Below are 25,256 nucleotides of genomic sequence, written 5' to 3' on the forward strand. Positions count from 1 at the left end.
TCCAAATTGTGTATCCTAGATTTATGCGATATTATTGGCCGAATGTAGCTGCGATTTACAAGAAGAAGCTGTTTTTGTTTGTAGAGGTGTCATGAAGGATTTCAAGGCAGGAAGCCTGAGCCGTAGAGAACGCACACGGGGAAGTTCTCGTTCATGCCAGCTGGTTCAAAACTACAAAGACCACGGAACAAATAATGTCAGCTCAGAACATCCTTGCAAGTTTGAAGTTGTTTGCGACCCCTCGGGCTGTTATGAAGTTCAGGAAAATAATGTGAAATGAGCTGCAGCTATGGAAACCTCTTCCCTGCCACTCGGATTTACTGCTTTTCGGGGCTAAGTGGAACGTTGATGGTTGTTTAGCTGGATCTATTGTAATGCTGTGACCTCCAGGGAGTTTTCATAAGGAATTCTGGAGCTTTTCTGAATAATTACTGCAGATTAGCAAGAACCCATAGTAATTACATAAATATTAACATTTAATAAGAAATACTAATGCAAAGTTCATAGACTTTGGCTGCATAGGCGCACGGGCAGTTATTTTCTGGTGTGCAATCGCCAATACATTAGATAAGGGATGTGACCCTATAATGCACATTAATATATTTACCCTTGGCAACCAATATATTAGAACAATGTATCCACATTATACAGCCACTTATACCTCCAACAAGGACTTATACCTCCAGCAGGAAACTTATGCCTTCAACAGGGAATGTATAACTCCAGTGGGTAATTTATACCTCCAACAGGGAACTTCTACATCCAACAGGGAACTTCTACATCCAACAGGGAACTTCTACATCCAACAGGGAACTTCTACATCCAACAGGGAACTTCTACATCCAACAGGGAACTTCTACATCCAACAGGGAACTTCTACATCCAACAGTGAACTTCTACATCCAACAGGGAACTTCTACACCCAACAGGGAACATCTACACCCAACAGGGAACTTGTACCTCCCAGAGGGGAACTTTTTATTCTAGTTCTAATATGGAGAGGCAGGTTGGATATCCAAATGCTGCTCCATTTATACTATATGGAGCTGGAGGAAATAAAGGAGATAAGCTCTTGGCAGCCCCATAGGAGATTAATTGAGTGGTGTTCAAGCATTTACTCTGTTGTTGGTTTATGGGGATGAAAATTTTCCATTCTTCCAATCAATGTGGGTGCCAGAGATCGGACACCCACTGATTACCAAATTATCACCAATTCTGTGGGTAGGTGACAACTTCTCTTCACTGAACAACACCCACCATTAAAGAAGTTCTCCCAAGAAATGTTTTATTTGCTAAACCTGTCTAAATAAATGTGTATTGTGTCATAAAATACTTACCGATCGCGATCTTCCCCGGTCTCCATCGTCGCTTCTTTCCTCTTCTCTTCTCAAACACTTGACTGAAATTCCAACTCTTTGGATCACACCTCATCCTGACGCTCCATAGGCTTATATTATAAAAGCCACTTCTGGTCACAGAACACTGCGTGATCCGGAGAATATGAGTTTATCACTTGAGAGAGAGGAAGACCAGAAGACCAGAGCGGAGCAGGAAACTGGGGTACACAGTGATCAGTGAGTATTTCATTGCACTCAAATTGCGCAACACACGTACTTAGGCAGGTTTAGCAAATAAAAAAATGCTAAGGAGTGTTTCTTTAAAGAGGTCTTCCACTACTTTTACATTGATGGCCTGTCCTTATGACACCCGTTACCCCTGCTGATCAGTTGTTCTTGGTGCCAACAGGCGCTCAGAAATGCTCCGTTCTTGAGCTGTCCCGTCTTCTGATAGTGGCCGCTACCGGGTATTACACATCCGCTTCCTATTGATTTAAATGAGATGTGGATGTGCAGTACCTAGCCGCAGCCACAATCAGAAAATGGGGCAGCTCCGAATTTGAGCATTTCTGGCCACAAGCTACCGCTGCTGGAACCTGGAAAAGCTGATCGGTGGGAGTGCCAGGTGTTGGACCCTGGCCTATCAGACATTGATGACCTTCCCGTTAGGTCATCAATGTAAAAATAGTGGACAACCTCTTTGAGTAAAGGCTATGATCAGAAAATCCAAAATCTCCATGCCTAATTGTGTCTCATTCATAGAATTTATAAAAACAGGGCCAAACCCTGACCGTTTTTGACTTAGTTACCTAATAAAACATTGTAATGTCTGATATTGGATATGTTAAGATCAGTCTTGTTCACCAACTTAGATTATCTGTCACATATAAGCAATTGTATTCCCTTCAGTCCCTGTGTGTTGTCTTTTAGTCCACCCTCTAAAACTGGTCTGCAATGAATAAGTTAGCAGAATACATCAATTAAAAATGGAACCGCTGCTCTTCTCTTTTAGATCATTTAGGTAGAAGATCTGAGGCACTCTCCATTCCATAAAATTCCTTTATGTCAGGTGAAAATTAATCAGAACAGTGGACACCATTGATAGTGTGGATAACAGTGGTTTGTGCTACATGTGCTTTTTCCAGGTCCTTTCCGCTCCCTCAGACAAACTTTTAGGAGTACCGATGTGATGTCATTTCTTTGAGCTTTTCTCCATCCCTCTGCTTGTCCATTTATCTTTAAATATAGCCATTGGTCCTCCAATCATCCAATGGAGGTCAAAAGAGGGTCATAATTACATACTGCAGCCGCAGTGTGAACGTTTCCTTAGGCCTCATTCACACCATCCAGTTGGAATTCAATTGATAGAAGCACAATAACTAACCAAAATCAGGAATTGAGACAGAAAATCAAACCATAGATGACCATAAATTTAGTGATGTGTAATAATGAGAAATGACACAGATAAAAGTATTGCACACATGAGGAAAGAGATGCAAAACGCCATGGAAAGTCATGACACCAGCTGAAATCGATGAGGAATTAGAAATCAATCATGTTACTTAGTGAAAAATAATATCCGCTGGATTCATTAATGGCGTATAAAAAGATGTCTCTACCAAGGTACCACACAAGAAACATCTCATGATGGGTAAAACCAATGAGCTGTTTGAAGACCTTCATAACCTTATTGTTGCAAAATATACCGATGGCATTGGTTGAAGAAGAATTTCTAGTGAGCTCTGTTGGGTCAATAATCTAGACCATAATCTAGTCCATAATCTCTGTTGGGTCACCATAAACCAGCCGCTATCAGGTGCTCCCTGCAAGATTTCAGACAGAGGAGTGAAAATAATTTTCAGAAGAGTTGTCCAAGAGCCAAGAACCACCTATGCAGAGCTACAGAAAGACCTGGAATCAGAAGGTACAATTATTTCAAAGAAAACAGTAAGTAATACTCTCAACCTCCACGGCCTGTACACCCCACAAGACTATGTTGCTAAAGAAAATGTAGGTTTAAGCACATTTAAAGTTTTTTCAACAACGTTTAGACAAGCCTGTGAAATACTGGGAGAACATTGTCTGGTCAGATGAGACCAAAATTAAACTCTTTTGGATGTCGTTATACAGACCATGTTTGGAGGCCAAAAGGCAAATCGCCCAAAAAACATCATACCAACAGTGAAGTTTGGAAGTGGGAACATCATGGTGTGAGGCTATTTTTCAGTGTATGGCACTGGCAAACTTAACATAATTGATGGAAGGATGAATGGACAAATGTACTGAGATAATCTTGATAAAAAATCTGCTGCCATCTACCAGTATGATGAACATGAAACAACGGTGGACATTTCATCAAGAAAATGATCCCAAATACACAGCCAAGGAATCTCTCAATTGGTTTTCAGAGAAAATAAAGCTGCTCAGGATGGTCCTGCCAATCACCGGAGGTAAATCCAATAGAATATTTATGGAAGGAACTAAACCTCAGAGTTTATAGAAGGAGCCCATGGGACCTTCAGGATTTGAAGAGTGTTTGTGTGCAATATTGGCCAAAATCACACCTGAGCAATGCATACTACTAGTTTCTCCATGCAGGAGGCATTTTGAAGCTTCATCACCAACAAAAGCTTTTGTACGAAGTAATAAATGTCAGTAAGCAAGTTCATTACTTTTTCCCTGTGCAATTTCTCATTATTACACATTATTTATAGACCTCTATGGTTTGATTTCATTGGATGTGTGGATCGGATGGGTTGTTACCGACATCTGGTGAGAATTTCATGTCAATAGCATCTTTTAGAAATCTATTTACTTAAAAAATTGGTGACATGTTCAATACTTATTTCAGTAAAACTCAGTACTACAGTACATTTTTTACCGCGGAGCTATACAATGCCAAGAGTAGAGAGCACTTTTTTATTTTTTTATTTTAAAGAGGTCCATGCAGCTCTCTTGGTGACCTAATACAGCTACGCACAGAGCCATATTGTCTCATTGACCATGAGGCCTAAATCAGGTTTCACAGAACTAAAATAAAATGTTATAGTAGCCAAGCTCCATAGAAACTAGATTGACACTATGTAAGATAAAAGCTTTCATAGCAGGAGAATAACAGCAGATAGAAAAACCATCAATTGCAAACTTGCTTATTTTAATAACAATTTTAAAACATGGGAATTTTCCTTTAAGGAAGCCAGTAAAGGTATAGGTGTAGTATATACAATGGCTCACAATGCAGGTCCATTAATTATTATAGTGATTGGAACGTGTTTGTACATCATAAATATTCTATAGTGTATTATCTTATCCCAGAATCAGGCTATTTCTCTCCGGGCGCTTCCAATGAATGCACTTTCACATCAGGTTGCTGTAATAGCCTGTGTAGAAAATATTGTCCCTCGGAGGCATAAATCACCTGGAACCTGTTCAGCACAGTTCCAGATGATACAGTGTTGGCCTGCTTGGTTATGTAAGTGAAATCAGAAGTAAATCTAAAATGCAGACGTGTCATATTAGTTGCCAGGACTTTCTTCTTCATCCTGCCCTGTAATATCTAACGTTCACTTTTTTTAATTTTATCATTTTTGAAAAAGTACAATTTTGGCAGTAATAGTCACCTCTTCTGCCAGTCCCCACAGATACACTGCTCCTGATTAGAAACAAATCCATAGCTGGAAACTAATGGGGGATGTAAATGCGTGTAAGGATAAGGTAAACATTGTCTTCTCCTTAAAGTGGAATAAACAAACTGCACTTTAGGCCGTTGTCACACTTGTGAATGTCTCGCGTGCGTAACGAGGCGTATCACCTGGCACGGTCTACTGCTCTCCGGACAGGAGCGTTTAGCTCCATGTATTTCTATGGTTCTGTCCGGAGAGCAGCAGACCATGCCAGGTGAAGCGACTCTATTCTTGTGCCCGTCACTCGCAAGTGTGACACTGGTCTCATTCGCACTCTCCGGGTCCAGCTCTGAGCCTCCTCTACTACTGCCGGTGTCTGTTATTGTCTGCAGCACTAACGTCACAGAGTTCACCGTCTTTGTCCGATTGACAATATAAGCTGTTCAGAGCTACTGAGCTCACTGACTGGCTGCAGCGCTGTCACCATGGCGTCAGCACTGCAGACAATAAAGAACTCAGGGAGCAGCGTGGAAGACTCCTCGCTGGATCCGAGGAGGGTGAGTAAAGCTTGGTTGTTTTTTTAAAATGAACAAGGAATTTCTCAAATGAGAAAACCACTTAGGCCACATTCACACCTTGGGTTTTTAGTGAGTTTTTACCTCAGTATTTGTTGCCAAAACCAACAGTGGGTAGAAAATGCAGAAGTGGTGCCCGTGTTTCTATTATACTTTCCCTCTGATTGTTCCACTCCTGGTTTTGGCTACAAATACTGAGGCAAAAAACTCACTGAGTACTCAATGCGTGCAAAAGGCCTTAAAGACTGCCTGGACACTTTGTGTAGAGCGGTGGAACGGTCAGATGGGCCACAGATCTATGCAGTGCTCTGGTAGAGTAACTAGGTAGAAGGGATAGCAATTTCCATGGGTATCAGCTTATAGGAGAGGGTGTAGGTGTTGTGGAAAATAAATACTGCTAGCTCCATAGTGCTGGTCAGAGAGGACTGCTTGTCATCAAACAGCGAGTATGTGACTGAAAGATCTGCCATAGGTGGTGATAGCAAGAAGGGCTTATCTGCATGCCATGGATCACAAGATGGGTTGGAAGCTGTGTACATGGATGGGGTTACTAAGTAACCGATGGGCATGGGTCATCTTAAGTTCTGACAGTGAGTCACAATTGAAGATGTAGAATGGCGCAGGGTGGTAGTCGTGAGCGAGTGATTGACTCTAGACACCCCGGCACTCTGCATGAAAGACCTGATCCTGGCTGGATGTGTGGACTTGAAGTGTGGGCTGTATGCTCATACAGGCCGCATGTGGCTGGCAAGGGCCGGATAACTACTCGCTTCCACAAGGAGACCACCAATTCAGTTTCAACAACTATTTACTTAACGGTTCTTCAACCGCTTTATATAGGAGATAGTGGGCACATTTCAGTTATACACAGCATATTCAGATACATTTGCAGTTCCATCCAGATTATTTTCTGTTGTTATTGGTCCTGTAAATCCCAGCCTAACTAAACAGTCCAATCTGTGACTGTCACTTCTTCTGTTCTCCTACTTAGCAAGAAGCGGGACACAATTCCCATGACATCCCAACAGCGTGATTGGTTTTGTCAGGGAAATTAATGCACCAGAAACAGTCCACCTCCTTACTAATACATACCGGAGTCGTGCATTGTTGGCAGAGTGACCATCAGTGAGCTGGTTGAGGAAAATGTCCTGGATATTGGAGGGCTACTGGAGAGGAGACCTTTATCTCTGGAATGTGCCACTATGTGATGACTTTGAAGACTTCAGTCCTCAAAAAAGGATTGGTGAAATATTAAGGACTGTATGATCCCTTCAGCCCTGTGGGAAGTTATAATCATGCTTGTTTGGATTAAGTAAGTCCTTCAGTCTTGAAAGTGTGAAAGAAGCCTAACAGGCCACTTTAATACTTTCATCAGTTTTTTTCCATCAGACACAATCCGGAAAAAAACGTATAAAACTGATCCGGCGCCGGATCAGTTTTATCCCCATTGATTTGTATTAGCGCCGGATTGTGCCTGACGGCCTTGCGTTGCATTCGGCTTTTGCCGCATCAGGCGTAATTGCCTAATGCGGCGGCCGGATGGAAAGTCTCTTGTAACGTTTTTTGTCTCTGACAAAAAAACGCATCACGCCGGATCCGGTGCGATGCAGCGTGATTTACAATGGAAGCCTCCGGTGTAATGCAGCAAAAAACGGATGCGCCGGATTCGTTTTTTGACAGATCAGGTATACCGAATCCGTTAAAAAAAAAAAAGGATCCGGCGCATCAGTTTTTTCATATTCTGCTCCGGAATCGTTGCATCAGGCACAAGCCGGATTGTGCCTGATGCCAAAAAGCTGATGTGTGAAAGTAGCCTAAAACGTGTGAGACTGGCTGTCCTGAGGCCAGGGTGACTTAATTGTGATCCCATCTGGAAAGCTGGTAGACGTCCTGGGTTTCTCAGCTAAAGAAGTAACGGCCCCTGTTAATAAAAGTGGATAACGAAGAGCAGTGTCATTTACTGGTAAGAATGATGACTGACTACATGGTAATGTAAGATTAGGTGATATGCTTGATAGCTAGCTCGTATAAGAAGTTTTAAGTAATTCAATAGCAGATACTTAAGGCCCTGTCACACAGAGAGATAAATCTGCGGCAGATCTGTGGTTGCAGTGAAATTGTGGACAATCAGTGCCAGGTTTGTGGCTGTGTACAATTGGAACAATATGTCCATGATTTCACTGCAACCACAGATCTGCCAAAGATTTATCTCTGTGTATGACAGGGCCTTAAGGATGTTGTGCAGGCACCTACCCTAATGGGAGAGTGCCTTAAATATATAGTGCGTCTCTGCCACAAGCTAAAAGGCATTTCCTGGAAATAGCACACCAGCTCTTTAAGAGGAGGGTACCGGTGTCACACTTGCGAGTGACGCACCCTAAGCATATTCCAGAGAAACCTGGGCTGTGAAAACAGGTACCAGAAGGGGAAGGAGACTGCAGCACACGTGGACGGCTGGAGGAGTGCGGGTGAGCATGAGACCTGGCTGGGGCGGTGAGTAGGTCGGGGTCCCTTCAGGGACAACGGTGCTACACCTCTTTTAAGTTTAGTAACGTACAAGACTGTTTTGCACCTTCTAAGCTTAATGCTCCATTAGGTTGGCTTGTAACCATCAAGTACTCGTGCCTCCTTGTAAAATAAAGCAGACTGATTGTCACTAGATTATTCATTCTTAAATGGAAATTCTGCAAACCTCTCTTACATGAGATTGACATACAAGTTAATTCATTGACTATACATTTATGTATATTTTTGCATAAATAAACCCATTCTTTCCCACATACTGAAAAAAAACCCCATTTGATATATTTCACACCAACGCGCTAAATGTTTGACCCAGATTTGCTTTGGATTTTACACTTTAAAAATCCGCATTACACCCGAAGATTTGCATACATTATTTCCGTTGCTTGTTTATGGGATTTTGACATATCAATTGTGTACATTTGCATTGTATTCTATTTTCCTGAATCAGCTTCCAGGAATTGTATACAGACCCGTGCAACATAGGGCCGTGCATTATCATAATGCAACATGAGGTGATGGTGGATGGATGGCACAACAATGGGCCTTAGAATCTCGTCACGGTATCTCTGTATCATGCCTGCCCATACCATAACCCCACTGCCACCATGGGCCATTCAATTGGTAACATTAACGTCAGCAAACTGCTCATCCATACAACGCCTGCAGTCTGCCATCTGCCCTGTAGAGGGAAAATCGGGAGTCATCCACAAAGAGAACCTCTCCAATGTGTCGGACGTCATAGAATGTGAGCATTTGCCCACTCAAGTCGGTTACAACGACAAACAGCAGTCAGGAGGAGACCAGATGAGGATGATGATCAGTAGATGAGGAGTAGATGAGCTTCCCTGAAGCAGTGACTACCAGTTTGAGCAAATTGAAGCTGTCTCTATGGCTGGTCTCACATGATATTGGAGGTGAAGATGCCGGATGTGGAGGTCCCGGGCTGCTGTGGTTACATGTGGTCTGCAGTTGTGAGGCCGGTTGGATGTACTACAAAATTCTCTGTTCATTTCTCTACCATAAGACATCTCCAAATGTGTTTCCTTCAACTTATGAACAACATCTCTGATGGACATTCCTGCAGTCAGCATGCCAATTACACGCTCCCCCAAAACTTGCTACATTGTGCTGTGTAATAAAACTGCACATTTTAGAGTGTCCATTTATTTTGGCCAGCCTAAGGCACACCAGTGCAATAATCATGCTGACCAGCCTAAGGCACACCTGTTAAATAATCATGCTGACCAGCCTAAGGCACACCTCTGCAATAATCATGCTGACCAGCCTAAGGCACGCCTGTGCAATAATCATGCTGTCTAATCATCATCTTGATATGCCACACCTGTGTTGTGGAAGGATTATCTTGATAAAAGAAAAAATCTGCTGCAAATACTTGAAAGTTGGAAGGAAAAACGCTGCACAAAATACACACATTTTGTTGGGTCACTTTTGATACGTTTTTACTAGGTTTTTTTCCCCATTCATTTGAACGGTTGAAATATGCATCAAAAATGCTTAATGAAATAACATTCTGCAAATTTGAAAAAGAAAAAAAGAAAAAAACCCCAAAATGCTTTGTTGGTTCAAAGCAGCAAAGAAAAAATTAAGCAAAATGTGCATGAGCTTTCATAAATCTCATTCCCTTTGCTAGTAATGTAAAACACAGCATTTTTTTCCCCTGAGAAGAATGTGAACAAGCCCAGTATGGGAAGCCCTTCTTTAAACCCTGAAACATGTCTATTATTCTTGTCTATTTTCCTGTTCTATTCAGGCCCGCACACCCATTAGACTAATGTTGGATGAGATTGTGGGTATCGGTAGGTTCGAGGAGGCATTGGACAGCTGATGGTCGGGAGATGTGCGATATCAGACTGCAGATCATTGCTCTTCTCGAGATAAGCTGCTGGCCAACATGTCAGTCGTTAGCTTTCTCTTGCAGTCCGGTGTATTGGAGGGTCCGCTGAGATGGCTGTCGGAAAGAACGATCGTCGGAAGCATCAGTCATCAGATTTCAGACTTTGGTGTGCAATTAGAACTGTAATCTGCTCCTAATCAGACTGTGTGCGCCCAATAATATACCCATTAATTGTTTAACTACTGTCCAATTTCCTTTACTATAAGAGGTTTAACCCTTGTGTCAGAAAGGTCCTTAGAAAATTCTCAATTAAGGTAATGGTTGGATTATCTTGGAATTGTCTTGGAATTTACCAAAGTTCTTGGGATGGAACTGTGAAGTGAAGCACAGACGAACCATGGATTGTTAATTTGTCTCAAGATTGATTGCAAAATCCATGTGTGATGGAGGAGCCTTCTGACTTCTATTCAATATTTTTATTGGGTTTTAACATAACCAGTATTATCCAAAAATCATGTTTGTAAAAACCAGGTACCATATTTTTCGTTTTAGAAGATGCACCAGATTATAAGATGCACCTCAAATTTAGAAGTAAAAAAAAGGGGGTCTGTCTTATACTCCGGTGGTGTCTTACTGGAGGGAGGCCAACAGTGGTGGTGGAGCGGGATCACGAGAGGCAGGGGCGGTGCTGGAGTAGGGCGATCCTGCCATTTGGCGCTGCGGTGAGGACTGTGCTGGCTGCGGGTGCCGTGGTGGCTGTGTGGAGCAGGGCGGTACAGCGGGTGTCACAGATGCTCTGTCAGCGGCACAGTCTTCAAAGAATTGGTGCCCGGAGTCAGCGTATGCGCAAGTTTGAGCTCTCGTCTTAATGACAAGCCAATATCTCATCTGCGCACGTGCTACCCCCAGACGCCATTTTCCTTAAGTCCGCTGCTGGGAGATCAATTGGCGACGCATGCGCAGATGAGATCTTGACCACCGCAGCCAGCACAGCCACCACCGCAGCCAGCACTGCTCCCCGCAGCCAGCACAGCGCCCATTCTCTGCCTCCTGGTAGGCTACATTCGCATTATAAGACGCACCCCTCATTTTCTTTCCAAAATTTTGGAAGGGAAAGTGAATCTTATAATTCGAAAAATACGGTATTTCTTTGTTCTTAAAAACAACCTGAGAGAAGGAACACAATGGTCAATCATCAAACATTATATAATAAGGAATGAATGAATGAATGAATGAATGAATATTGATACGAGTGTTAAAAGAGAATAAACCAAATAATTTGTTTGGTTGCTAAAACATGAAGCCTCTAAATGGGTTAAAATGGGAGAAAGTGTAATTAATTCAAGGACTAATTACTTTGTTGTGGGGTGAGATTAACCATGAATCCTATTTACATAAAAATTGTGTGAATTAAAGGACCAGACTCCAATGACAGGAGTGCTCGCTCATCCCTCACCGTGCTCCTGTGTTGTCTAAGAAAGTAATATGTATGGAGGGATTTATACACTTAAATCAGACAAAAAATTGATGCCTTCTGTGCTCGGACTGGTCCTCCTTATTTTTGTAAATACATTTTTGTAAAATTGTGCAAACAAATTTAAATCTACTGCAGCTATAGATAGATTTCTACAGATTTCTGGCAAAGGTTATAGTACATTTTTTGTTTGTCAGTTGGTCAAGCCAACCTTTTGGTAAACTTGACCCACTAGTTGAAACATACCAGCAAAATCACATTTTTGAAAATGTAACTACTTTGTGAATACAAAATTGAAATAGAGGGAATGATTATTTCCCCTTGTGCCGCCCCCGTGCCAGCAGCCGCTGCTGCTTGGATCCGGGCCTCCTGGGGTGGTGGCTCGAGGGTCTCCGGACCCGGGGGTCTTGCGGACACGCCGAATAAAAAGGGGGACGTAGATGTACGGGCTAGGCCGTATTAAGTTCTTGACGCCACCCATGGTGTGTGGTGAAGTGGGACACCACCGCTGCTGTTGTGGGCACCCGGGGGAGATGTTGTGGCAGCTAGATGTTAACCCCTCCGTGGGTAGGGATGGTTGCCCCGAGACCCAGTGACTTTGTGCAGGATATAGCGACAGCAAAGAGATGTTTGATTACTCACAGTCAATAAACCACACGAGTCTTTTAACCAAGGTGCTGGTGGCCGGCCGCCGCGGCCGGTTGCATTCGGATCCCCCACCTGGGCTGGTGGTCTCTGTCCTGTTCCTCTGCACTGTCTTTTGTGTAGATGGACTTCCTAGTCTGAAACTCAGGAGTCCACTCCCGGCTGGATGTGGCCTAAGGAGCCATGCCCGCAGACGCTGGCCCGTGGAATCTAAGGGCTCTGGCGGTGGCCTCCTATCCCTATCGGTGGGCTGTTGTCTTTTATGAGGGACTTTGGGTGGGACAGGACCTATAATCCTGGCCTCAATCGGTGAATTAACCAGGCCGCTGGTTTCCGGTCCTGGCTTCAGCATCAGAGTACCCCCCTTTGTGCTACGGTTTCCGTGTCGGTTCCCCATGTCGGTACCGGCGGGCTACAACCCTGTCCTGGTCCACCTCGGTTCTGCCGAGCCGTCTTCCTGTCTCCTGCTGATGGAGACCACCGTCTTCCTCTTAGCCAAGGCACCAGGGCTCCAACCCTGGCACCGTTCAACTTGAACCTCCTCTGCTGGAGCTACACCTAGCTCCAGCCCACACTCCTCTCAACTTGAACTACTAAGCTAATCTACTTGTTTTCCAAGTTGGTGTCCAACCGCCTGGTCACCCCACTGGTGTGTTTATCTTTCCCTAAGGGGGGGGGGTGACTAGGGTTTCAGGTTGGCTGTGTGTTTCCTAGATGAGGTAACCAATAAACTAGCATAATGATGGCCGGCCAGATCTACAAGTGTGCTTCACCTTTTGTGTCCCCCCATTTCCCCATAGATTGTAAGCTTTCAAGCAGGGCCCTCATTCCTACTGTAGCTGTTGAATTACATACTATTTTGTTTTGTTTTTGTCTATACAAACTCCCACCTGATTGTAAAGTGCTGCGGAATATGTTGGCGCTATATAAATAAACTTTATTATTATTATTTATTATTAGGGAAGGTGTAATGCGGGGGCCTAACTGTGACTACCTGGTTTTGCCAGAGCGTCACACCCTCATATACTTAAATTATAGTAAACCTTTACTTATGAAGCCACTTAAAAGATTATGATAACCTGTTGGTGAAATGGAATCTGTGGTGTCCACGTGTGTAAAGCAGGCGAAGGAGCTGAGCCCACTCTACATGCAGCAGAAGGCTGCTGTATTCTACACTATTTTTGACTGCTGCTGCTCTGCTTGCTGCTGTTAACCATTTAGATGCTGCTGTCAGTCACTCATGGAGGCATTTATATGGACTATCCTTATATGTGCACTGGCTGCTATCTCCATTAATGCAATACAAAGGGACCAAATCATCATATGTAGCCCAAAATGGTTTGTACCTTAAACCCCTGTGCTGGGAGGAAAAAGCTTTAATATTCACGGCAGCATTGGGGTTTCAGTCACAGGGGTGGCACCGTTGCGGGTCAGTCACTGCTGTGTTTATGATGAGCAGCAGCTGCATCCCCCGACACTGATTGACAGACGCTCAGCATTAGAGGCCTCTCTCCATAAACAGAGTGGTGACTGAACTCGCACCAGTGGCTGAAACCGGAACGCTCCTGGAAGGATTAAAGTTAGGCCCAAGCAACACGGCATGAAAATCAGACCCAGTATTATGCGATAAAACATCCACTCGGACCAATATTACTCTGTCCCAGCACCCATGAGCGATTATTTTCTCGGCCCCAATCGGACCAAAAAAACAATCGCAGCATGCTGCGACTGTAACGTGAGACTCTTTCTCTCGCACTCATTCAAGTCTATGGTGCGAGAGAAAGATCGCACTGCACTCGCAGTACACCGGTGTACCGCGAGTGCAGTGCGAGAATGGCAATAGCTGGCTACGGAGGAGAGAGGGAGATAAATCCCTCCCCTCTGCAGTGCTGGCCCGTCCCTCCTCAGAGCCAACCCGTCCACCGCAGCTGAGGTCCAATCGCACGATCGGACCTCAGTCGCAGGGACATTCGCATGACACTCGGCTCCCGCAGTGCTGCTAGCGTGAGCCAAGTGTCATGCGAGGATCACAGTAGTGCCCCATGTGGCCCCGGCCTTAATGTGCAGGTGCCGGGCAGGTTCCAAACCCTTCTAACCTGCAGATTAACCCTAGAACGCGCAACCATAAAAATTTACAATAGAAAACAAGTAACCTAGCAGTCACGCGAAGCCCCTGGTATGCGTTCTAGGGTTAACCCCATATCTGCAGGTTAATAGTGTTTTTACAGGTGACCAATTCCCTTTTAAGGAAAAAATAAGAACATATTACAGTTTGCTGAATACCACATTCAAGAAATCAGAAATCTCAGCATTTATCCAGGCTTTTACATTCTTAGTTTTGATAATCTTATGAATATGACTTTTTATGGCCTAGTGACATCATTTTTTTTTCTTTCTTTCATAGGTAATATTGGACCAATTCAACCCAAGTCTAAAAAACTTTGTGACGATGGGCAAACATTATGAGAAAGCACTCTCAGGTATTTATTTTTTGGACATTCACAATATTAATGTGTGATAAGAAGTATATTATTAAATGGGATAAATACAAATTATTCATTGTCCAGTATGGCTATGATCCATTTCATTGGGTTTTCTCTTGTGGTATCTATCAAAATGTGAAATATATATCCGTTCTTATAGATAGTAGATACACTTGCACATGGTTTTTGAATAGTGAGATTGTTCTAAACATCTTGGATAACTAACCACAGATCCTCTGTGTATCAGTCATGTACAAATCCTTCTGTCTCGTCATTTTATTACAGACAGACTGTATGATGTTGAGATCAGGTCTCTGTGGGAGCCGGATCATCACGTTCAGGGCTCTGCGGGGGCCGATCATCACTTCCGGGACCCCTTGTCTTTCTTTACCCTGAAGTCAGTTCTTAATTACATTGGCTGAATGGTTGAGATTGTTGTGCTGATGCATAAAAAATTTGAAGCCACTCCTATGTCTCTCTGCTGTTATTGCATGATGTAAATCAAAAAGGTCCGTGGAGCCTCTGTTAGGAGTCTCGACACAGAAAAGTACCCAGATATCCCTCCGGGAAGGACCTAGCGAAGGAGTGGCTCTTTTTAGGAGGCCACCATAACCACCAAATTAAGTGGCCCTTTTAGTTTAAAGATATGACAAAGGATATACCAAGGCCAGGTATCCATCCACAGACAGCTGTTTCGGGATATTGCCCCTCATCAGTGTGGAGTAGGATTCTGGCCAAGTTGGAGCAATGCCTAGTTGACCAACAAGACAAAACAATCGCTGATCTTGGGGAGACCAGCCAGAGAAAACACTGCTGGCAGCCAGCGAAGGTGCTCAACACAGTTATTGCATGATGTATGAGTATCTGCCTATTATTGTCATATTCTTAAAGACTCATGAAAGCTAGAAATCTGTCTTGAAGAAAACTGGTCTTTGTTGTCCATTGGAACAAATAGCACATTTAATTTCTTAAACTGCTTTGGTAAAATTAAATCTGCCCTGTGATTGGTGGGTGTGTGTCACAAGGAGATTTTAAAAACATCGCTAACTGTCATGGTTGCGTGTGGACATGGTCTCATCGTGCCTCATACTCCAGATCCCCTGAGGACACACTGTGTCGAAACGCGTCTGGAAGGAGTGACACGACGACTGACTGCTGGTGTGGAACCTGGAGAAATGTGTGGCAGCTTTGTCTGCCCCCTCCATGAATCTCTCCCTGATGTTTGGTGAAACTACAGCTTGGGTGAGACGGTTCCAATAACTGTGGATATTTTGTTGTTCTCCTGCAGTCACTATTACTGTGTGTCGGACCATGCTATGAATAGTATGGTTTGATGTGACAATCTGGCTTGGCTCTCTTGCTTTGATTGTGTTTTTTGCCATAGCCGTTGTGACACCTGTATTTGTAGCCACCTCTACATGTTTTCTCTGTTAGTGTTTTTGTATGTCATTGTATACCTTTGTAATTGTGTGCTATTAAAAGCTACATTTTACTAATTATCTTCCCTGCTGAGATACCACCCACCTGTCATGGTGGCATCAGGATCTGGCACTCTGCCTGCTATCTTCTCTTTTGTCTGTGATCAGCGTAGAGAGACTCGGACATCAACCCACAGTCTTGTAGTTCATAGGCAGGCTAGCAAGAGTTAATCTCTGCTGGGGTGCTTGTTTGTCTCTTTGATCACATGCTGTGGGGGAGCCAGTCACAATCACTTCCCTCTTATATATACTGGCTGGACCCTTCCTTTAATGCCAGCTATAGCTTCTCCATACTGGTCTGTTGAGGTGGTGTGATCCAGACTTTCTTGAGATTGTAGTACTTTGTTGCTGTGAGCGGTTGTAGTGTTAACTCTTGTTGTCCTTTTAGTTACTGTCGTTGGTCGCTTGCTTTTCTCCTTTGTCTCTTATTGTTCCTGTGAGTTTGCAGGGTGTCTGCGTTTTGGTTTTTCCCTGTCTCTTTATCTGTGTTACAATCACACTCTTGTCCCTTCCCTCCCTGGGAATTAGTTCTAACCAGGAGAATAGCCAGGCATGGGACTCTGGCATCTCCACCATCAGGGGTAATCCAAAGGTTAGGGATAGCCTTGGTTCCGCTAGCATGAGGGACAGTATAAGAACCCCCTGTGTCTCGCTATCCTACAGTCACATCATGACAGTACGAGCAAAAAAGACAGTTCTTCCTTTTAGAAAGTTTTTCAAATAAATGAGGCTCATCAATACTGGATCTAAATCATCATCTATAGAAATCTGTATACATTGGGCTATGTTCATAAGTTGATCACTATGCACCTGCCTTTAAGATGTAACTTCTACCTCCTTATGACCAGACAGTAGCATGTGTCAAAGGATTATGTTGGAGGAACATTATATAAGTTGCTCCGGTTCCTTCCACTTCTCAATAATATCACTCAAAGGTGATGGTGGGATATTTAGGAAGCAAGAAATGTCATCAATTAACTTGTTACCCCGCTGGATCTTAGTACAGGACCGCGTTGGCATCAGTGAGCTCAGCACCACCAGATGTTCTGTCACATCTTAGTAAAGGCAGAGGGCATGGCATGGTGCCATAGGTTATACACCAGGCAGGCGAGGTGCCAAAGGTTCTACACCGGGGACAATGGAACCGGATGTCCTACACGGAGTGTAATGGTGCCGGAGGTTATACACCAGGCAGGCGAGGTGCCGAAGGTTATACACCGGGGACAATGGAACTGGATGTCCTATACAGAGTATAGTGGTGCCGGAGGTTATACACCAGGGAGGCGAGGGGTCAGAGGTCATACACCAGGGCAATGGAGCCAGATGTTTTACAATAATAAGGCCGAATGCTGTACACTGAGGGTAATGGTGCCTGATGTTATACACCGAGGTAATGGAGCCAGATATCATACACCAGGGGCAAAAAGGCCAGGTGCTTTACATCGAGGGTAATGGGATTGAATGAAAAATCTGAGCTCAATCAGTAAGACATGTTTGCCAATACCTCTTTCCATCACTGGTGTAACTTGAACCTTAGTGGCCCCAATGCAAAAAAACCAATGGGGCCAAGCAATTATTGCAAGTCTTTAATAGTTTTGTCCTTTTCATAAGGGCAAAGGGATTTTTTTGGGCCCCTTAGGCTCTAAGGTCCGTTTGTGATATCAACCTCTGCATATATTAGTTACGCCCCTGCTTTCCATATATTTTATACACGTCTGGTGTATACTTCTGATGGACACTGTAAATGAAGCCCATCGGCTCAGTGATTAGTATACATCTTATGCCCAAGCCCAAATTAAGACTTCAAGTAGCTTACTTTCATAACTGTCTCTGATATATGGCATGATATAAGAAGCTGTTTTGGTAGCGCCTCAAAACCATTCGTAATAGTCTCTCTTTTTTTTTTTTTTTTTCTTGGGCCACACCCGAATAAAAGTTGATGTAGGGTCAACTGAGAATAACGTCTCATTGAATTAATCCAGTTTTGTGGGGGGAAAAAATCTGACATCTCTGAAATGTGGCAGCGGTATACGAATTCCATTGCTGATACTTCAGATATTGGAAACTATTAACATTACAAAAAAATTGGCAGTTATGAATTTAGAAATATTCAGATACAGTCCAACAGCATTAGAGATATATTAAGAGAAACTTGAATTTGAGGTTGATTGTGAGAAACGAGATGTGAAGTCTCACACGCCACACCCTGTCCAGGATCATTATTTGTACAGATACACACATGGGCAAAAGTGGTGGTCACTTCTCCTAAAGTAAGAAAATGCCACAACGGGCACGGAAATAACTTAACTTAAAACTGACAAAAGTATTTTCAATTTAAATGTATTGAATCAATTAATGGACATCAGACTTTGCTTTTGAATTATGACCCAACAGAATTTTTGGAAAACACAAACTAGTGAAACTGGTCTAGACAAAAATGATGGTCCCCATATTTCGTTGCACAACTTTTTGAGGCAATTCCTTCTAACAAATGTTTTCTGTAACTCTCCATGAGACTTCTACTCCAGTCCACACGTAGTTTGGTCGACTCCTTGTGATCAATCTGCTCCTTGTGTCTCAGGTGTGACGGTTTCTCCAGACTACAGGTTTCAGCTCCTTCCACAGATGATCAATAAGATTTAGATCAGGGCTTGAAGAAGCTACTTCAGAATAGTCCAATCCTTCTGCTCTTAGCCATTCTTGGATGTTTTTGGCTGTGATCTTTTTGCGTAGTTATCCTGCTGAAGAACCCATGAGATGCAATTTAGACCAAACCTTCTGACACTGATAGTCTTGAGATATCATTGTACCCTGTAGATAGTCAAGACCCCCTGTGCCAGAGGCAACAAAGTAGCCACAAATCATAACCCAGGCTCCTCTATATTTCTCAGTAGGTACAAGCCAAGACAGTGATGGATTGTGCAATCGAACATTGCTGTACCTTGACCTTGGGACAAGGCTAGGAACGGTATAGGGGTATTAAGTGAGGGTTAGCTGTGGTCTGCCCTTGTTAGGGCAGAAGCTTGTGGGTGCCAGGTAAAGCGAGTTTCCCTAGAGACGTGTAGGGTCAGTGGTAACATGAAAACGGAAAGACCCACACAGAGGAAACCCTGATGCACCCCAAGCTACCTGATATGGGTGAGATTGTTTCAATTTTACTCCCATTGAATTATCTGAATATATACTGCCAGTTCCTCCACTGAGGACCAGTGTATAATATCTTTATTTGTTATATTGAGTTTTTTTGATTATTTTCTTAGTACTCACTACGTGGACCACTGTCCCTTTGAGTTTAATAATCTACTCAATTATTATTTGTGTTTGTTGTGTTTTTTTGTTTATTTTGTTATATCTTTAGGCTCCTTAGTCACCATATTTCCTCAGTATATGGTATCATCTGAGCTGTCAGAATACTAAGGAGCTTTTGGTTACTCATCACCTAATACTGGTTTTTAATATATTAGGAATAAAAGTTATTTTTTAGCCTTCTTGAACTGCTTTTTCTGTACCTTGACTTTGGAGTTACTCTCTAAACTTTTTGAAAGTTGTTATGGGCTACTTGGCTACCATTCATATTATCCATCTCTTTGATTTGTTAGCAACTTTACTCTTGTGGCCACATCCAGAGAGGTTGGCTACAGTCTCGTAGACCTTACATTTCTGAATGTGCAGTTGTAGTAACAAGTATCAAGCTGTTTGGAAATGGTCTCATAGCCTTTACCTTTAACATATTTGTCTCTAATTTTCTTTCCGATCTCCTGAGACAACCCTCTCTTTAGCTTTCTTTGGTCCATGTTCAATAAATACACACTATGATACTAAACAGCACAGTGACTACATTTGACACTTTAAATAGACAGACTCACTGATTACAACTTTGTACACACCTGTGATGCTAAGTACAGGACACCCCATAATTTATATGTCCCTACAGTCAAATTATTTTCAATCTCTTCTAGGTGTATGATCACTTTTGTCCAGGCTTTTTTTCAATAGTTGTTTTTTTTTGTTTGTTGAACCACAATTTAAAAGCAATATCTGATTTTCATTAATGATATTCAGTAAGTGTAAATTGAAAATCACTTTTGTCAGTTTCCAGTTATTTCAGTGACCGTTGTCTTTTTTATATATATTTTATCAGTAGCGTACCAATAATTTTGTCCATGTATCTATCTATCTCTTTGAGTCCTCTTGAGAGAAGCTTCTTAATATCCAATTCAACCGTCAACCAATTACTAGAGCTCATGTCCTATTCCTCTTTTGAATAGGCTATTTGTATATGTTAGTTCCCAGAGGAGCATTGCATGGCCTCTAAGTCTCCTAACGCTGGCTTGGCTCTCTCCAGAAGAAGAGCCATTACCCCTCTGGTCATAGGCTTCACCAGCAGCCAAATCATCTCTAATGATTTGAACTTATAGTGGGCATACATCCCAAAAGCGTGTGTATACACATGAAGTGTCTGGTTTTGCTTCTTATCCTAAGTACGGTAATATAAACTTAAGTAATGTGGCAAGCCTCATTGAAGGGTTGATATTGACTTTTTGGTTTGCTACATCCAATTTGTGGCACTAGAGGTCCTGTCTGAAGAGGCTAGTAGCCTAATAAATAGATTCATTTATCACCAAGTGTATACAGATAAATCTACATGACTGAGCATACTACATCTTCTGCGATCCCTCTCTCTTACTGCTTTTTCTGTAAGACTTCACCAAATCTATGGCATTTTGCTTATGAGACTAGGATGATCATTGCTGTAGGCTCCAAAGGTTTGACAATGTTGGCAAAGCATCTTAAAGCAGTTGTTTATTTATAGTTTACTTAAAATAACATGCATTATTACCCATTACAGCCTGTGCACCACGTCTCTCTGCTGCTCCACAGAGTTCTCTGTTGATAGACTGCAATGGTGACATCACATCTACAACATCGGTTGGGGACATGTTGTTGTGGCACGAATATATCAATATTACAGGTTCTCCTCCAGCTCTTATTAGTGTAGAAGACATTTCCGACAATTGCAGCTTGCAACTTTGTGGAAACAATTTGGGAAAAGGTCAGTGACTGTGCCCATGATTACAAGGTCCATAAAGACATGATTGGGGGAGTTTAGACCAGAAGCAAAAAGCCTGGACCTCAACCCCTTCCAAAATCTTTAGGATGAACTAGAATGGAGATTGTGAGCCAGATCTTCTCCTTCAACATCAGTGTCTGACCTCACAAATGTTCTTCTGGATGAAGAGGTAAAAATTCCCACAGAAACCCAAAATCTTGTAAAAGCTCTTCCCAGACAAATGTGGGAACCTAGTCTATATTAATATCTATGGGTTTAAAATGGAATGTCTTGTTCGCGTAGAAGTGTCCCCTATTTTACATCGGGCAAAATAGGTAAGAAGGTCAATTTCCATCTCAAAGTAGGTGGAATTGTGTACTTTGAGGAACTAGTGGACTGCAAAGGGTTCATATATTGTTATTTCACAGGGGCCCTCTTCTGTCTGTGTCCACCAGTGTAAATAGCACATGTATGTCTGGTTCTGTGGCATTTTCCCATAGATACACAGAAACCTGTTGGGATCTGTCTTTAATTCTTGTGCTAGTTACTTACTAAGCCTTGGGGTAGAAAATGCCTGTCGTCTGCCAGTTTATTGTTCATTGCTACTCACACTGATTCTGTTCATTGATTTGATCCTTGTTCTGTCTTTGGATTGCAATAAGGAAGTCAAGCGTTGCTCATGAGTCTTAGACCAGTGCCTATGGCAGGGAACTATTTAAAGGCTATATTAAAGGAAATGGATATGTGCTCGTCCTTTGTTGTGCCCTTAGGTTCAGCCTCTTGTTAGTACTGATCGCTAACAGAATTGCCATGTAATTACGTGTTTAGGTGTAGAAAAGAATCGGTAAAAACAGTCACTGTGTAATAAAGAGTATTTTACTAGCACGCTGGTGACAATAGGTTTAATGCATACCAGTTGTTTCAGAGTAAAGGCTGCTTTACACCAGAAGATCTATCGTGCGATAGATCGTTGGGGTCACGGTTTTTGTGACGCACATCCGGCATCGCTTGCGATGCCGGCCTGTGTGACACCTCCTAGCGACGCAGTATCGCTCACAAATCGTGAGTCGTGTACTGCTCGTTAGGTTTCATAATATCGTTTAATTTAATTGTTCATCGTTCCCGGGGTAGCACATGCCGCTCCGTGTGACACCCCGGGAACGATGAACATCGCTTACCTGCGACCCGCGGCTCTCGCCGGCTATGTGGAAGGAAGGAGGTGGGCGGGATGTTTACGTCCCGCTCATCTCCGCCCCTCCGCTTCTATTGGCCGGCGGCCATGTGACGTCGCTGTGACGCCGAACGTCCCTCCCACTCCAGGAAGTGGACGTTCGCCACCCACAGCGAGGTCGGACGGGAGGTAAGTACGTGTGACCGGGGGTAGCCGACTTTGTGCGCCACGGGCAGCGATTTGCCCGTGACGCAAAAAGGACGGGGGCGGGTACGATCGATTGTGAAATTGCACAATCGGTCGTACCGTGTAAAGCAGCCTTTAGGTGTCATGGACGTACATGAGAAATAACACTACATCTGGCTATCATGATGTGTATGCGGCGTTTTCACCGGTTTAACTTCTTCAGGTTCCAACATTTTTTTTACGCCTAGTAGGCAGAGACTTGCTACCATAATATCCTTATTAACTGCACACTCAGAACAGAAGAGATCTTGTTCCTCTAACTCTCTGTAGCATTTCATCAACCACAGCAGTGGCATGGAGAACAGAATACTGCAGTACTATCCAGTGTAGCTGTAAATCCAGCAGTAGGGCTGGGGGAGATGTCAATCATGCAGCCGATGGCTTTCTCATAGAGAGTACAGGAGCGCTTGGCTGAGCAAGTGCTCCTGTGTTGGTTGAGGTAGCCTTAGGCCCAACCATCAGTTAGGTAACACTCATCCAAACTGCATGGCCAACTTTAGACTTAAAGTGATTGTCCACTAGTTGAACAACCCATACTCCTTCCCCTTGTTCAGCTCTTTAAAAATAAATAAGCCTATACTCTCCTCCGGTGCCGGCTCGGCTCTAGTGATGTCTAAAACCACATTCCTGGGTCCACGTGACATTGTTATGACACATGAGCCCCACAACCAATCACCGTCCGGCATCTGTCTCCTCGCCTTTGGATGTTTCAGTAGGAAGTCAGTGAAGCGCTCACATCCTGCTCAAATGTCCGAAGGCGGGGAGAGAGATGTCATGCGCTGATTGGTTGCAGGGTCAAAATGTCACATGTGCCCTGGGAACGCAGCTTCAGACATCACTGGAACCGGAAGTGAGTATAGGCTTACTTATTTTTACGGGGGTGAATGTAGGCAATGAGTAGGGGTTGTCCAAGTAGAGAACAACCCCTTTGAATGAAGAGGGCCATGCACAGGTCTGGTTACCTCTTTGCTGAATTCTATGGAGACTGTCCCACAAAATGCTTCAGTCATTTCAGTCAATTCAGTCAATGCTTCAGTCATTTGAAAATGGTGAGTGCCTTTTCACAGATTCATATTAATAAAGTTATGTTCACACAGATTTTTTTGGGGACATGTTTTTAGGAGCAGAACTTTCTCCAAAACGGCTTCAAAAACTATTGGAAAACTCTTCCAGTTAATTTTTATTGGAAATCTACTTTGCTATTGAAGAGTTTTACGAACTTTTTTTTTTTCATCTGAAAACCGTCTGGTGGAAAGAAAGTGGATGCCACTCCTTTGGATCAACTTCTGATGGAATCCACTCCAACCAAAGCACTTTTCAATCAAAGGGCTGCAAAGAATTCTTGAGGAAAAAAAACTCTTCAACACTGTCCTGGGAAAAAAACTGTCCCCAAAAAAGGAGTGTTTCTGGAAGCATTTTTTTGTTCGGAAAAACTCGTTTTTTGAAAAGCTCTGTGTGAACATAGCCTAAGACTAATAGTACCTTTCCCCGACTCTTCTGCTACTCTTCTTGAACAGGTATTACTTTCTTCTTAAGACTGATCACATCTATAATATGCAGATTTTTTAATAATTTCAGGTGGTTTTTATGGAAAGAATGAAATAATATTATGAATTTTTCTTGATGTAACCCCCCCCCCCCCAACGAAAACTTATTAGGAGCTTCTATTTAACATTTCATCAATTTACGATGATTGACAACCAAATGATGGACACTTCTGTCCATTCTTTTTGCATCACATTGCATACAAATCATCATGTAACGTGGCGCGGGGTGGTAGTCGTGGGTGAAGTCCGCTTCTCTTGCACCCCGCCATGTTACATGAAACAAGGGGTCCTGGCTGGGTGTGTGGACTTGGTCTAGAGAGGCAGTATGCCTTTACAGGCCACATGATGCCATTCACTTCAGCTGTCCAGGACTAGATGTTAACCAGTTCAGTGAGAGAGACCATCCGTTCTTAATAAATGGTACTATACTGTACAACCACTTGATGTTAACTATATACAAGAGATAGCGGGTACATGACTTCTCGTATGTTTCTTCATTAACACAGATTATCTACAGTATATTCACTTCCTCCTCCTCATTTGTTCCTGCCTCCAATAGCCTTATTTGTTTCTCCACAACTAAGTTTACCATCACAGTGCAGTCTGTGAAAGTCATCTTCTCCACTTGTGGTTCCATGTTCGGTCCTCATAAATAAAATGTCTTCCCAGTATGGCCCAACTTGGCTTTAATCTTTCTGATGCTTGAGGGAACTCCCGCCTTGGACACTCACTTTGTTTGTCATTCTGTTCCATCCTGGCCCATCACCCCTGAGTTATAAATTCTGGGCCATCCTGCTAGGTGTCCTCTGTTTGGACCCATCTCGAATTGTTCACTTTACACTACAGTCAACTCTTTCTCAGTTTCCAGGAACCCGCTTCCCTCTGTCTCAGTTTTCTTTACTTGGAATCTCGCTATCTCTGTCTCAGTTCTCTCTCCCTAAAGGGACACCCACATCATGCGGCTTGCTACTAGCCAGAACTTAGGTCTGCTTCTGTCTCTGGTGGAGCCCTATCTGACACCTTAGGTCTGCTTCTGTCTTTGGTGGAGCCCTATCTGATGTTCTGACAGGAAACTCGACACCATCTTCTCACCTAGCCCCTCCTATTCTGGACTAGTCCCAACATTAACTCTATCACCTGTTGCTGGGCAGAACACAGCTTCATCGCATAGCAGTGCAAAACACTATAAGGGCGAACATTATAATTCACATTACACATAATAACATGGTGTCTTCAAGGGGTATGT

General features: G+C 43.2%; 1 protein-coding gene across 1 annotated transcript in view; it reads left to right on the forward strand.

The window, feature by feature from the left end:
- The window catches only part of LOC142256724 (BAR/IMD domain-containing adapter protein 2-like), a 148,671-nt gene that overhangs the window by 26,157 nt on the left and 97,258 nt on the right, over window positions 1-25,256 (forward strand). The window contains exon 3 of the mRNA XM_075328579.1: window positions 14,440-14,515. Coding sequence (XP_075184694.1) covers window positions 14,440-14,515 — 76 coding nt within the window. The remainder of the gene's footprint in view (window positions 1-14,439; window positions 14,516-25,256) is intronic.

The sequence above is a fragment of the Anomaloglossus baeobatrachus genome, chromosome 11, assembly GCF_048569485.1.
Source record: "Anomaloglossus baeobatrachus isolate aAnoBae1 chromosome 11, aAnoBae1.hap1, whole genome shotgun sequence".
Classification (NCBI taxonomy): Eukaryota; Metazoa; Chordata; class Amphibia; order Anura; family Aromobatidae; genus Anomaloglossus; species Anomaloglossus baeobatrachus.